This window comes from Acanthaster planci, linkage group LG08 (assembly GCF_054643075.1).
Source record: "Acanthaster planci isolate LZ-2023a linkage group LG08, COTS_SCS, whole genome shotgun sequence".
NCBI lineage: Eukaryota > Metazoa > Echinodermata > Asteroidea > Valvatida > Acanthasteridae > Acanthaster > Acanthaster planci.
The window spans coordinates 13,898,567-13,912,343 of record NC_141784.1 but is presented as its reverse complement, the minus strand read 5'-3'; the positions used below and the strand labels follow the sequence as shown (position 1 = coordinate 13,912,343).

Here is a 13,777-nt window from a genome sequence, read left to right as displayed (position 1 = left end):
TTTTCTAGAACTCGAAACATTGCACGACCATGCAAGAGCAGCAGAGCAACACATTATTACAGCAGTCAACCACAGACCTTGTATTAAAAAGTTGAAATGCTCCGTGCAATTGGGCAGTTTTCCTAAGTTTCGTAATGAAACGAACAATTCTCCCAGAAGTGTTTTCCAGAAAAATTCCTTGCCTCTTAGTTTAAATAGAGATTATGATAAAGGCAAGTCTGTACCTACCAAATTTACCCAATAAGAAAAACACTAGAACCAGTAACCAGTATAAACTATACGAACAAGCGTTCGTATTGATGTTTTGATATTACAATCATGGGGCGAGTTGGGGATTCGAAGATGTTTCATGCGCGCTACCGATCTTAATATTCTGGTGGCTCCACTCGGCATTAATTGTTCTTTTAGTGAATGCTCAGACTCCATTCATTACAGTTTCATTACTGTCAATAATTCACGGCGTCCCGAGAATGAGTTTGGTTGACGAATGTTATAATTGATGAGTTTGGTCATGGACAGTATAAGCCTATGTGTAACAGCTTGATCATGTATGATGCAACGAAATTCATCAAGGACTGATGTCTACGGAATGATCGAGTCATGATTGAAGCAACGGTCGCTGGTGATAATATTAACATCTTGAAAGCTTTCTTTTTCAAAGGTAGGTTGAATCTGCATATCAGTAACAAACAACAGTAATATGTATCAGCGCACAAGATCGCATTCGGTCATTTTGCGATTCGGGCTAAGATGAAGTACCTTTGGTTATTTAAAAAGGTTTCATTCCTACTAACAATCTACTGACCCAGATTATTCCGAGCCCACACACGATATTAGAATACTCCTTCCTCTAAAAAATGCAAAGCCTTTGAGCTGGAATCGGGGAAAATTCATGGCTCATCTTGGGCAAGACGACGCAGGAGTGTTGGTGAGTAATCAGCGACGTAAGGGTCCCTTCTCCCGGGACCTCTCCCGCGGTTGTTCCCCAATCCACACCGAGACCCTGGAGATTCGGTCGGAGGTTGTTAATAATGTAATGGGTCGTGCAGATATCACTCCGGCGACAAGCGTGGTAACTGCCCTCTGTGACGCTCTCGCTGTGCCGCTGCGCTGGGTTCTGCGGCCAGCTTACGGGTCCACGTGGCTGAAACCGCACGTGACAAGATTACATCGACGGCAAGGGAGGCAAATGGAGTGAAGATATTATGAGGGGAAAAGAATATGCCATGTCGTGAGCTCATATGATGTGATCTGAAAATTCCAATGAAAATCTAAATGCAAACCTGCAAGATGAGGGCTTCTCTCCATTTACGACAACAGGAGTTTTCAAATATGAATACAAGCGCAAAAGTGGGGAAAATTGCACTTCACCAACATGAATCTTTCAAGTTGATAAAAACCTTACCAAATCATGTCGGTTTTTGTTCGTTTTTTTCATTTGATGTAGTTTTCCAGGAATTTTTCATTATAACAAGCAATCAACCATCACTTCATTTTTCTCTTAAGCAGGCTTTTCTAGAACTTTAAGTAGAGATAATGGCCTTAGATGCAGTTTGCTCTGTGGTTTAACTGTACAAGCGGGACAGCAACGGGACCAGACGGAGTGTAACACCCTAGGCACATGAAGGCCCCCCGTTCCTTTTATAACCCCGGATCTAATTCACGGCTTGCGGGCCAGCGCGTTGCAACCGGCCTGCTGCCGCTTATGTAGCACTTGCTCTCCACCGATCACCACTGCCGTATCTGTGTCGGTATCCATTGCAGACCAGTACAATAGTTCTTTTCAGGCCTTTTTATCAGCACGCAAACACTTTTCTGGGAGTACAATGGGTTCAGACTCACGTAGTGTTCATGCCAGGCCTCCTTTTCTGGAAAGCTCCTATCCTCGGACCAACGATTAAAGAAAAAATCAGCATGTACAAAAGTTGTGTATAGACGTGCGCTGCTGATCAATATTCGTTTAAAGATGCCGGCTTTCATGGCCCTGCAAAGGGATAACCAATTCTAAGGTCCATGATGAGTTGTCTTGGATCAATGGATTGGGGTTATTACGGTGTCCAATCCTCTCTATATCGGGAGTGATGGTAAACGATCGTGTCAGTTCGACACTGGATTAGCCTTGTCGTTTGATATGTTGATTGTGAAGCAGGAAATACAGGTATCTCCCTTGCAGTTAGTCGATAGAACGTTGAAAAGTTCACGATGGCATACAAAGGAATTCTATACTTGCACGTACCTACTATCAGTGTGCAAATGTTCATATCTATTAAAATACTCTTTGAAGTTCACTGTATTCAAAATACAATGGAACTGACAATGTTGCATTTACATGAAGCCTATTTCAAGCCATAACCTCCTTATTCTAAGCACGTCGCGTATAATTCGAACGCAATTTAGAGTAGAAAGTTGCATTCAAGCAGGAATGAAAATTACTAATAAGTGCCTCACGAGTTTATCAGTGAAACATCTCGCTGATATTTGATTTCAACCGAGTGACACGAACTCACAGTCACGTGCTCTACCATTGTTCTTCCCCCCCACTTTCTCCAAACTTTATCTTTGGGTCGGTATGATCCACACTTTGTCGTTGATAAATCGTTCATTTCCTTTCACTGTTTTCTAAATAGCACAGGAAACTTTTATTGCCGGATGGCTTTTGTTGTCAAAATTACCTCATTTCTTGACAATCGTGAAGTTTCCTAAACGTAGCTTTTTGTTGCCTCCGTAGTCAAGAGATCAGCTACAGTGCGCCTGGGGGAAAACTGGCGGTGTTCGGGTGGATTAAAGGTCTAAGTCCGTGGAAGGTCAACCGAAACATAAAAACCATCAACCCACAGTTTCTGTCACAAGATTCCGCTTTTTACAGAGTGTGAATCACGCAGTCCTTTTGTGACTTAGGGGTATCAAATTTGTGCGAATTTCATGTCGTATCACTGTCATAATTGTGAGTAATTTGTTGATCATAATTACAAGGGAAATAGCTTTACTTCAAGTCTCCAACTTTGTGCTTCGTCCCAAAAAAGTGACCCAAATTCAAGCTACATTTCATGACGCAAAATCAGGCGCAAAAGTAATCCAGTGAACGACTTTTCAGGATATCCCAGTCAATGCTCGTAAAATAAACCTGTTGACAATAACATCGTACTTGCGACGAATATTTTCAATACAAAATGTACTGCTCACTGAAACTAGTGTATTAGTAGGGGCGTGGCTGCTGAGAAAAACTCCATTTTATTCATGTCAGATTACTCTCCGTTGCTAATGAAACAGAGACAAGGAATAATTCCCTCCCCATGCCAGTTGAATATCTCTCAACGCATGAACTAAACCGTGACAAAACGAAATAAATTTACAAAGGCCATTTGTATGTTTAATGTGACATTAAATTTGGACCAAATCACACCCACTGTTTTCATACGCGTTAGCACAATAATTACTGAATACTGTTGTAAGACCGTCCCTTCGACACACTTGCATTTCGGTACAGCTTTAACAAACAGTTCAAGAAATGAAGCTCTGAAAGACAACACAGTTATGCGACATGTGAAGCACTCTTTCTGGAGAGCAAATGCGTACCGAAAATCGCTACGGAATTGATGCCTGAGCACAGGAACCTATAGAAGCTAACAACTAGATTAAGTAACACATTTATCGATTGAGACGGGTTGGTCCATCCAAAATACCGGTCAAGACGGTGGAAGTTCATAACTGAAAAGAAATGATCGGCCTGAATTTTCGTTCTGAGAGTACTATTTGCCTCAATATCTAAGTCCACTTTACATAATAAATACGGCTGTAAATTAAACTTTCGGAGCAACTTGCTGACTGAGAATTAGATGCATTTTGACATTTCCTCACCAGAATCTCACGAAGGAACGAGTTACAATGATCAAAGGATTTCTCATTGATGCACAACTTCTGAATGACAAATACTTGTTTTTCTCCAAGAACCTCGTGAAAATGCCAGGACGTGGGATTGCAGAGTATCAAATTGAACTAGTTCGGATCAAATCCGTCATTTAAACTTAACGGCAGTACAAATGAGGCGTCGAAAAAAGACGGAATTTGACAGCATGGCACAGACTGCGAGGTTATGGCTTACAACAGTTTCGATAAAAAAAAATGTCCTTTTAGTTTCAAGTCCAGTTCAGCCCTCAAATTTGGGTGGCATTCCAGATAATTTTCCCTCAAGCTGGGATACCATTTCGCCCTTAACTGAAAAGAGATATTGCATTTCAAATACTTTTCTGATTCAATTTTCCTCAACTGAAAGGAAAACTGTCACACTTTGTCGCCAAGAAACACAGCACAAAGATAGTACACACTGACTATGAGATCACGAGAACAGTACGGTATATTAAATTACGGTGGGTTATTTGCGTCCTTCTTCCAACATTTTACATACAGAGGATGCAAATGACTAGAGTCAACAGTTTCAATCTTATCTGCAGCAAAAGAAATCGATGCGGTATACCTTTTTAATCGCGACAGGTGAAGTGTCTTAAGTTCATGGTGACGACGTGCTGCCGATTCAACGTGTCCTGTATGTTGTGTACATGGCTCAACTAGAAATGTACAAGTGCTCCGAATTTTGTCAGGTAATGACGGGTACACAATGTGACATGACCATTTGCACAGTCCTACATCACTTCGTCAATTTGCAGTTGCTGTGATCAATTTGACCAGTCGGTGCGAAAAGATGAGCGTTAGATTTGCCGGTACCACTATACAGTGGCTGTCTTGCCGTATAATTCTCCCACACTGTTGACGTCTCGGTGTAAACCTATCTGTGGTACAGGGTCATTGGGTTCTGGCAAGCGGGGCCGGCACTGCTGCTGAGATCGGATGGCGAACCGGTTGACATGTACGGGGATAGGCACCACCAGTTTTGGATTAGGATTAACCCCGTTACGTCCACTCGTAATCCCCGCCTTCAGGCGCTTCCATTTGGCCCTCCGGTTCTGAAACCATATCTTGACCTGCACCTCGCTCAGGTGTAGGGACCTTGCAATTTGCGACCTCTCGCTCAGAGTCAAGTATTTCTTGCTGTGAAATTCCTTCTCGAGTTCCAGGAGCTGGTCGCTAGTGAAGGCCGTCCTGCGCCGGCGGGACTTGGAGCCACCCCGCCCGCCACCGCAGCCAGCGTCCCCGTCACCGTCACCAGACTCAGCCTGGTCGTCGTCCGGGTCTTCCTGCAACGGAGACTCGGTGCAATCCCCGCCGTGCTCACTGCGGCATTCCCCGTCCACTTTACCGTCAGAATCTGTAGATCAAATCAACTCAGTGATAAAGTCAACATTTAACACATGTATATGACTTGTCCCAACTGGTGCGCGTAATTTGATGGGGTGAAAAATACGATTGAGTTTTGAATCAGCGTCTGTGACTACTGGACAGATATTAATTTCAGATCCATGAATAACTTCACTTCCCTTTGAGATACTGCTTAGGCTTTTTGGTCGGAAAATCGGAATGCCAATTGAAACGAATCCCCACCTCGTGGACAAATTGTTTATATAAGGTCACTTATAACGTAAACAGACATTTTCTTCTAAATACTGTGTCTAAGATTGGTCCTTAATTACTGAGTGCAGTTTTGTTTGATATTGTCATTAGGAAGTGTTAGTTCGGCCGTACGCCATTGCGCTGGATCCCAGCGCGCAGCCAACAGCCCTTTGACTTGCCGCGGTGGTGGATGCCACAATAGCACCCACAGTGACATGTGCCAATATCACGTACCTAATTTAACAAAAATTGTACAGACTGGATGATATCGAGAGTGGAACCATATAGTAAACTGCCAATCAGTTTGTATTGATATCTTGCCTTTACGCACTGACATGAGTCTTGAACGATTGCTTGTTTTCAGTTTCGTAAATAAAACATTTTAATAAACCGAGGAGAAGAGTGCTACATATAAACTGTACATTAATTATTTCCATCCTTTGACTTCTCTAAAAATGACAGTGATTCTGAAACCGTGGATACATATATGTTAGGTTTTTTGTTGAAAAAGTCTGAATTTCTTTGGGCATTGTGAACAATTTCCCGAGGCACATTTTGATAGATTTCTTCCGAACGACAGAAATGATCAACGAAGTTTATCAAATATAGTAGCTGATTTCTGTTACTTGGGATCAATTAATTTGTTTGTAATTATCTGTTCAACAATAAAAGCAAAGATTGCTGTCCTAGACTATTACATGCAGTATAATTATAGCCTAGAGGACAGCAATGAAATGACTACATAAATCATACTGACCGGTTTTCCTTTTACTTTTTTTTTTCAAGTTCACCATGTTAACTGCACGAGGAGTCAACGACGGCCAAAAAGAGAGTTCCAGTATTTCTTTCGTACTTAGCTTTTGGAGTGTAGGAAGAAAATACCAACTGAATAGAAATGGAAGTGATGCCTGATGTGTCCTGTGGAGATCAGCTTGTATTGAAGATTATACCTGAAGCATATGCTGGTTTGCCAGGATTCATCTCAGACATAATGTGCCCTACGATTTAAGCACAGAGCTGAGGGTACGACTCGCTATAGTTTAGTTGACGGGCAATCGTTTTAAAACCCATAATTGCGACCAAATACATTTATTTAGAGCCACGTTCATTTTATAAAGCTGAAGTGTGTATTTTTAACGAAACAAATTACATTTCTGAAACTGGAGCAAGATGAGCGAGATGAAACATTGGTACGCTCTATGCAAAACCTAGTTATTTGATATACTGTATGTAATGTGTGTGTTTCAAGTATGCAAAGTATTCGTCTAAAATTTCACAGTAAAATAACTCTTCTTTCAAATGGAAAATCCTATCACATATTCTCTTCATGCCCGCCGCCACCCATCCCTCTACGCCAATTTTCCTTAATCATAATTTACGTCGCCTCCGAGTGCTAAATGTCAAACTCAATTCGGTGCGGGCGGTCTGCGGGACGCGGACCGGCGCGTCGCATGCCCCCATCAAGACTCCTCGGCGTCACCAAGCCAGGCGTTTACCTTAATGACATGTCGTTAATCCAAAGTGCCACATGTAAGACAGCGCTACAACACCTTCCGTGATCATAAACCATAAAATGAAATTCAGTCGAATTTATCACCCGACCGGCTTGCGTCATTAGCACCATTAAACGGCCTAACATGCGTGCCCGCGTTTAAAGCCTTTTTTTAACCCCTCGGTGCATGAGACTGGCATTAGACCCAAGTGCTCCCAGATGAATGGCGCTAACGACAAGTCTCGTATGTAGTTCACACTTTTCAGCGACACAGCATAAATCGACAAGCAACGTAGTGCAACTGTCCCTTAAAAAATTTCAGACAAAGCAGATCATTTCACTCCCTTCAAGCTGCTGACTTTATGAAACCATTCATTGAGAAGACAAGGCACAATGGCTCCAACCTTGCTCCAGCCTTAGAAGAGGAAGATGTTAGTGTTTCCGAAGTTAGACGGACATGATGAGGAATCCTGCAACACATTCAAGCGTGTACTGGATTGCTAACATCAGAAATTATAAGATTCCTCCTTCATCGCCTATCTTTTCAAATAAAGTCTTTTGATAGAAAAAAAGGATTCTTAATCTGGTATAAGACGAAGGATTTAAACTTAACTCACAAGAAAGGAAAACTGTCGCGGTGCATGTACAACAGCACTACAAGACGGTTGTTTGCATGTTCTGATATATACATGTACTCAACTACATACCAATCTGTTTCTTACCTGATCTTTTTCGTCATCTTAATTAAAAATTTGATTTGCCTTATACAGTGAAATTAATGAGTAAATATGTCTTTACCTTAGGTTTTCTTTGTTTTGGAGGTCATATCAACAAAAACCGCATGTGCATATCACACATGGTATCATGCCGCATAACACTGAGAATTTGCAATGCTTTTGTCATGGTAGTGAATGAACTTGTAACTCGCTGTATTTCAGTTGACACAGTAACATTGTCGTCCGGCCTTATATCAACAAGACTCTCTTAGAATTTTTTAAATTTTAGTTTTCAAAACCACTGAAATGTCAACTACAGCTGACAGAAAGCGGTCCAGACTGACTCGACAGCAGCTCCATCTATGCACGTGACAAAGCTGCAAGTAAGTGCAGTGGTTGATTCACCACGTTATGACTACTCACAATGACTCAGACGAGACCTAATTTCATATGTCTTAATTAAATTTGACATGTGTTTCCATACTGAATACTCACCCGAAAGTGGGCTCATATCGGCCTGGGTTAGCCGGTCACTTATTATCGATGAATTCGTTTCTCGAAAATGGGCATTTTCTCTAAGAGCTCTGCGCCAGGCAGGTTCTTGGTCGAGGTGTTGCTGATAATCGGTAGGTAAATGACCAATCATAGTCCTAGGTGGGTAGAAGTCCGATTGTTGGTCATTAAGTGGAGCTTTTGTACTTGGAGTGGAAGAATTTTCGGTATCTGAAATTGCTGTATGAGGAGGGGATATCAGATGAAGAGGAGGGCCTCTTATGGAACCATGGTACGACAAGTGGTGCTGTGGTGTGTGGAGGTGGTGTAAAAGTCCGTTCCCGTGAGCTGGGACGACCGCTGCGCTTCCATGAGGATGTACGGGCAGGAAGCTCCCAAAGCCGGCGTAGTGATGGTAGGACGGCGCGCTGCTCACGGTCGATTGAGACGGAGGGGCTGGTGCCATCAAGGAATCCACTGTGAAAGCCATAACGGCTTTGGATGGTTGCATCTTCCGGCAGATTCCCCGTTGAATTTTGATAGCCGTTCTTTAATCACAAAAAACTGCAATCGACACAACAGCGCCTGGCATCCTACGATGTGCTGTCGCTATTGTCATGTTAGCCGGCTAAATTTGCCCCTTTGATGTTTTTGGACATACAAGTCTGCATCACTAGTCACTGTCTTGTTTAGCACAGTGTTTTGGCTTCATCACTGCATTCTCTCCCTGTGTGCAAATTCAGGACAGCATAAATCAAACTGAGCTTGCCAGCAATGTCTCCCCTGATTGGCTAGGCGGGACTATCTTATCCATTTCTCTCTGGTCAAAATTTAAGGACTCCCACGATTGGCCAGCGCAACAAACTAGGATGTAGTTAGACAACCTAATCATGATTACTAACACATGACACTACAGGTCTGGCTTTTGACACACATGGTCCCAAACTCAACCCTGGACGGCGGAGCTAGCCCGAAGTGCCCGTGTAATTCTTCAGCGTCAGGTTTCAGGTCAATGGTTGGCGAAGTTCGTCAGATATTTCGGGGCTTTTGATTGGACCACGGTTCCCTAATTGTCACCGGTAAGCCACGCCACACTCATCACTCTGTATTGACACTGCTTACCGCTAGTCTGGATAACTCTGCGACTTCTTTATTTGATTATAGACTGAACCACAGCACCAAGAAGTTGGCTTTGGGAAGACAGTTTTTAGATTGAAATGAAATTGTACTTTTCTTATATACGCTATGCTGATAAATTAAAGGTAAATTAATGCATGGGACAAAATGATCTTAGAGTTGGTCTTTTTCATCCGTGCGTTGCGCCTATTGGTGCGTCTGAGTAATTTTTGGTCAATAATCTACTTAGGGAAATTGACCCACGACGATCCATGTACATCGATATCTTGTGTTTTTTACTATTGGCATTCGATTTTTCAAGTGAATAAGAATGGTATGAAAAGTTCTTCCGATTATTTGGCGCGCTGTATTGTGTTCGCTAGACCAGAGTAGGCCTACACACTTGCACAGAAACTTGGGTATCTCCCCGCCAGAATGTGTCTCTCTAGACAGTTTTGACATTAGCGGATAGTTCTCTCATGTTGAAGTACGATCAATATAGTGAAGGAGAAGTCTTTTGCAAATTGTTACTGTGAAGTTAAAATGACTTGACGTGAATTTTATTAAGTTTAGTACCAGTTTCTCTTACCGGTTGGCACGTTGGTTGAAAATATGCGCTGTTTGTGGGCTTTCCAAAGTGCCTCTTTCAAAAAGTTCTTTTCTTGGAAAAAACTCTCACGTGATCCAATCAAATAACCACTTGTAGACATTTGAAGCAAACCGAGGAGAGATGAAAAATGAAAGTGCATCACTAATAACCCGGATGACGACTGTAACGACGAGGGCGCAATTGATACTGACTACAATAAGGGAAAGAAGTAGTTCGAACAATGGTCCAAATGTTTCGTAAGTGGCTAAATGATACTGATGAATGATTTGACAGGCTGGTTCGGTATAAACACATTTAAATATGGCAAATACGCTGGAACACCCTTAATTGCTATGACGTCATCGACGCAATTTTGGCTTCATTGTATTGATGTATGCATGAACGGTCGGAAGATTGGACCATGGACGGAAAATGGGGCGATGGACGGATCACTGCACCGCAGACGAAAGTGCAGACTTTTATACCAGGATCAACTTCATGACAGCCTGGCGATGGATATGGTGTCCCAGAGGCCTTATACCGCAGACATACAACTTGAAAGCCTAGAGTTGATCCTAATTATTCAGGTGAGCTAGAGGTAATCAGACCCATTGTATAAGCAAAGCCTTCCAACCAAAGGCTCTCCAAACAGGTTGCAGTCCAGGCCAAAAAAAACAGCCTTGGACCCGAAGTGGTCCAGTTATGCAGAACACACGGAGGAGATCGTTTGGCTGTCGAAGGGGAGGGAGTTGTTATGTCTCGCCCATCCCCTGGGAAGACCTGTCCGGTTTGCCCCTGGGCCCCTTATGCCCCCGCACATCCATCAGCAAGGGGAAGTCATTAAGTTTCAATCCTCCTCCATTTCAGATTGCGTAACGCGACTTGATTAATGATCGGCTATGTGCTGTGTCCGAGACCAAAAGCACCTGCCCAACTCATTTACTGGCCCTTTGCGATTTGTCAGGGAGCTACCCCTATCAAGCCTCGATGAAAGCCCCCTCCGTGACTATTTATTTACCCACGGCACGGAGGGACCCTGTCTCCCTACCACCCGCTGCATGCGATGAATTAAGGCATCATTTGAAATATATATGGGCCACGGTATCTTTCAGAAAGGACGGAATGATTAATTGCGCTTGTGTTTGTAGAGGAGGCTCTTCGGGGATTTCATACGTGTTAAACTTTTGAGCCATCTTCGTTACCAGTCAATGTAGTGGTCAGAGAATGGAGTACAAGAGATTTTTATATGCTGTGGACCTACCTAGTCCTTCGTCTTCTGACTCGAACTTAGTTTTAAAGCCGTTAAATACACTTGCACGGATTAGAATGTGATTCCGGACTCCTGGATGCATGGGTGCTGTCGGTGCAATACTTCGAACTTTGGCTGAACTGCATGTACGGATGGCCAAACCATTGAGCAAACTTCTTTGGTCTATGAGCTTTCTTTGCAAAAACAGTTCTAAAGGCTTGTGCTATATATTTGACTTTTGAGACTAAAATTAGCCTACCTCTAAATGCATCTGCCATAATGCTTCATTGCTTGCAAAATCAAGTTCTAGTTCGCTGAGACATTAGCAATCTTTTGTTTCTATGAGGAGAAGCACTACGGCCCTATACCAGTTCATTTTTCAGCCAACACTCTTTGTACTGGTTGTAGATTAGCGATGAATTGTGTGTTAAAGCTCAACTAGTTTACTTCGCAAATATACTGTAATGAGGCGGAATGGATTGTGAATTGATGCTGGTGGATATTATGCAGACAAATAAACCTGTTCACAAACGTGAAAATGTTTAATCAATGTGCGAATGTCAAACCCACATACTGCGGGATGTCATAACTTCCCGGTAGTGGTGTGTTTTATAGCTCCATAGGTAAACAGAGTCCCATGTTTCATTCGTGGAGGGCACTCTATCCACGTCCTTTCATTACTACTAATCAGCTGTGGCTGAGGAACAGGCCGGGTTTCAATTGTGTCACTTGATAATTGGCCCTTTTATCCTGTTAAAGCGATACTTCGGAATGCCGTGAGAGGGCCCAAACCGTCTTTTGGGGTTATATGCGGGCGGTTCTGAAGGCCGCTCACCGGGTGTTCCTAATTCGTCGCACGTGTGGAGGGATCGCTCTGTGGATAGATGGATGCCTGACACCCGGCGTAAGATCGAGACAGAGCATGGGGCGATAATGGCTGACCGCGGACTTGTCACCCGTTTGCTTAGTTTTGTCTCATTTGAGTAAAAACAAACTGAACCTTAAAAATGAGATAATGGTAAAATGTGAAACAATTTACCCAAAAACAAAAGTACAAACACAATGGAGAATAATTCGCTGGTGTGGGTTCAGTTTGGGGGAAAACAAAATGTGAATCATTGTTGTTACGATTCGAAAGAAATGTCGACACTGGTTCTCGCTCTTTGGTGACACAAAGACATCGATCTCAGCACAAGGATAAGTCTAGATTAGATATTCTGAAGTGCTATTCTGTATATAGCTCAAACTGGTTCTGCTTGGACGCATTTTGTTTTCAGCTTGATTATGATTACGCCATCAAAATTGTAAGATTTGGTGCGAAAAGGGCCCATGTTTCAGTCTTCTCCAAATTGGAAAAAAATAACTATTAACTGGGCCAAAGCTTCTTAATTACTATGTTTAGGCGTTTCGTCGTGAAGCTTGAAGAAAGTAACAAATTTAGATAAACACAGGCCCTATTAGAAAAGAAAGGTGCGGTTTTAAAATAAAACAACTGAAACCTTGCCGGATTTAAAATGTCATACTCTGATCATTACACTGGCGGGAATCTTAAAGATTTTCAATGTCAAGTTAAGCGATTTGCTTAATTATTATTATTTATTACTGCTTCTATTTTGCAGGTTAAGACTTTACAATTGGTAAAATACAGTTAAATAATGTTTAAATTCAGTTTAAACCTTTTACCTCAAGGGCCTAGTCTGTATTGTCAATAGTATTGACAATACGACATCTGCATTTGGTGTTGATGGTTTCTGTATTTCATGAAAGAAAATTCACCCGATCACCTAAAGTTGGGCTTGGCCGAACGCTTGCATAAGGGCTATTCATCAACTTGACCATAGAATATCGCAGAAGACTAAATAGCGACTAGACAGCTGATCATCACTCAAACATGACACCAGCATGGGAACACGGGGACTCATACAGACAAAATACAGACAAAACTTGGGTATATACTCAACAAGCCGAGAAGCTATTCAGTCTCAACAAACACACAAACAATCCCTCTAGAGACCACGAAATAGGCCAGGTCTTCCAATTGCGAAAGTAAACATGAATACGAATGCGAATGTTGAACCAGGTGGTGCCGCGCAAAGTGGACGTCTGCCTGTGCGCTGGCCAGACAAGCAAAATGCCAGCATTTACTGTGACATGAGACTCGAACGAGGCCTTTTCAGCAAATTGAACCAAAGCAACTACTATGGTTGCCTCACTTTTGAATAAAGAGGAAAAGGGTGTATTAGGCCTAACAACCGATTTGTTATTAACAGAGGATGTTTTTGAAGTCATGATTGATCAAAGTTTGAGCAGTGCTCTCATCCCCCGCGTTGGAGCAAAAGGATAGACCATACCGATCAGAGACGGATCTCTCACGTTTCTTGTGAGCAGCCATGCAGATTTGCGTTGCTACATAAATCCAGAACATCCAGAGTATAATATATGTGTCTTAAATCACTCGGGATATATGGACGACATGTTTTTCAAAAGAAAATACTTGTTTCTTACTTCTTCCCTAATTAATTTTTCGTATCGTGCTGATAAATTAACATGTCTTTGCATAATTCTGATCAGTCTTCTCAGTTTATACCAAGAATATGCAACAAATAAACAATGATTTA

At 42.3% G+C, this 13,777-nt stretch overlaps 1 protein-coding gene across 1 annotated transcript; it reads right to left on the bottom strand.

Moving 5' to 3' along the window:
• Window positions 1–3,196: 3,196 nt before the first annotated feature.
• Window positions 3,197–9,179, bottom strand: LOC110977331 (homeobox protein HMX3-B-like). The gene is made up of 2 exons (XM_022231336.2): window positions 8,209–9,179; window positions 3,197–5,263 (listed from the first exon to the last, which is right to left on the bottom strand). Exons 1-2 carry the CDS (start codon window positions 8,714–8,716, stop codon window positions 4,725–4,727), a joined length of 1,047 nt encoding a protein of 348 aa, XP_022087028.2. The 5' UTR covers window positions 8,717–9,179; the 3' UTR covers window positions 3,197–4,724.
• Window positions 9,180–13,777: the final 4,598 nt, after the last annotated feature.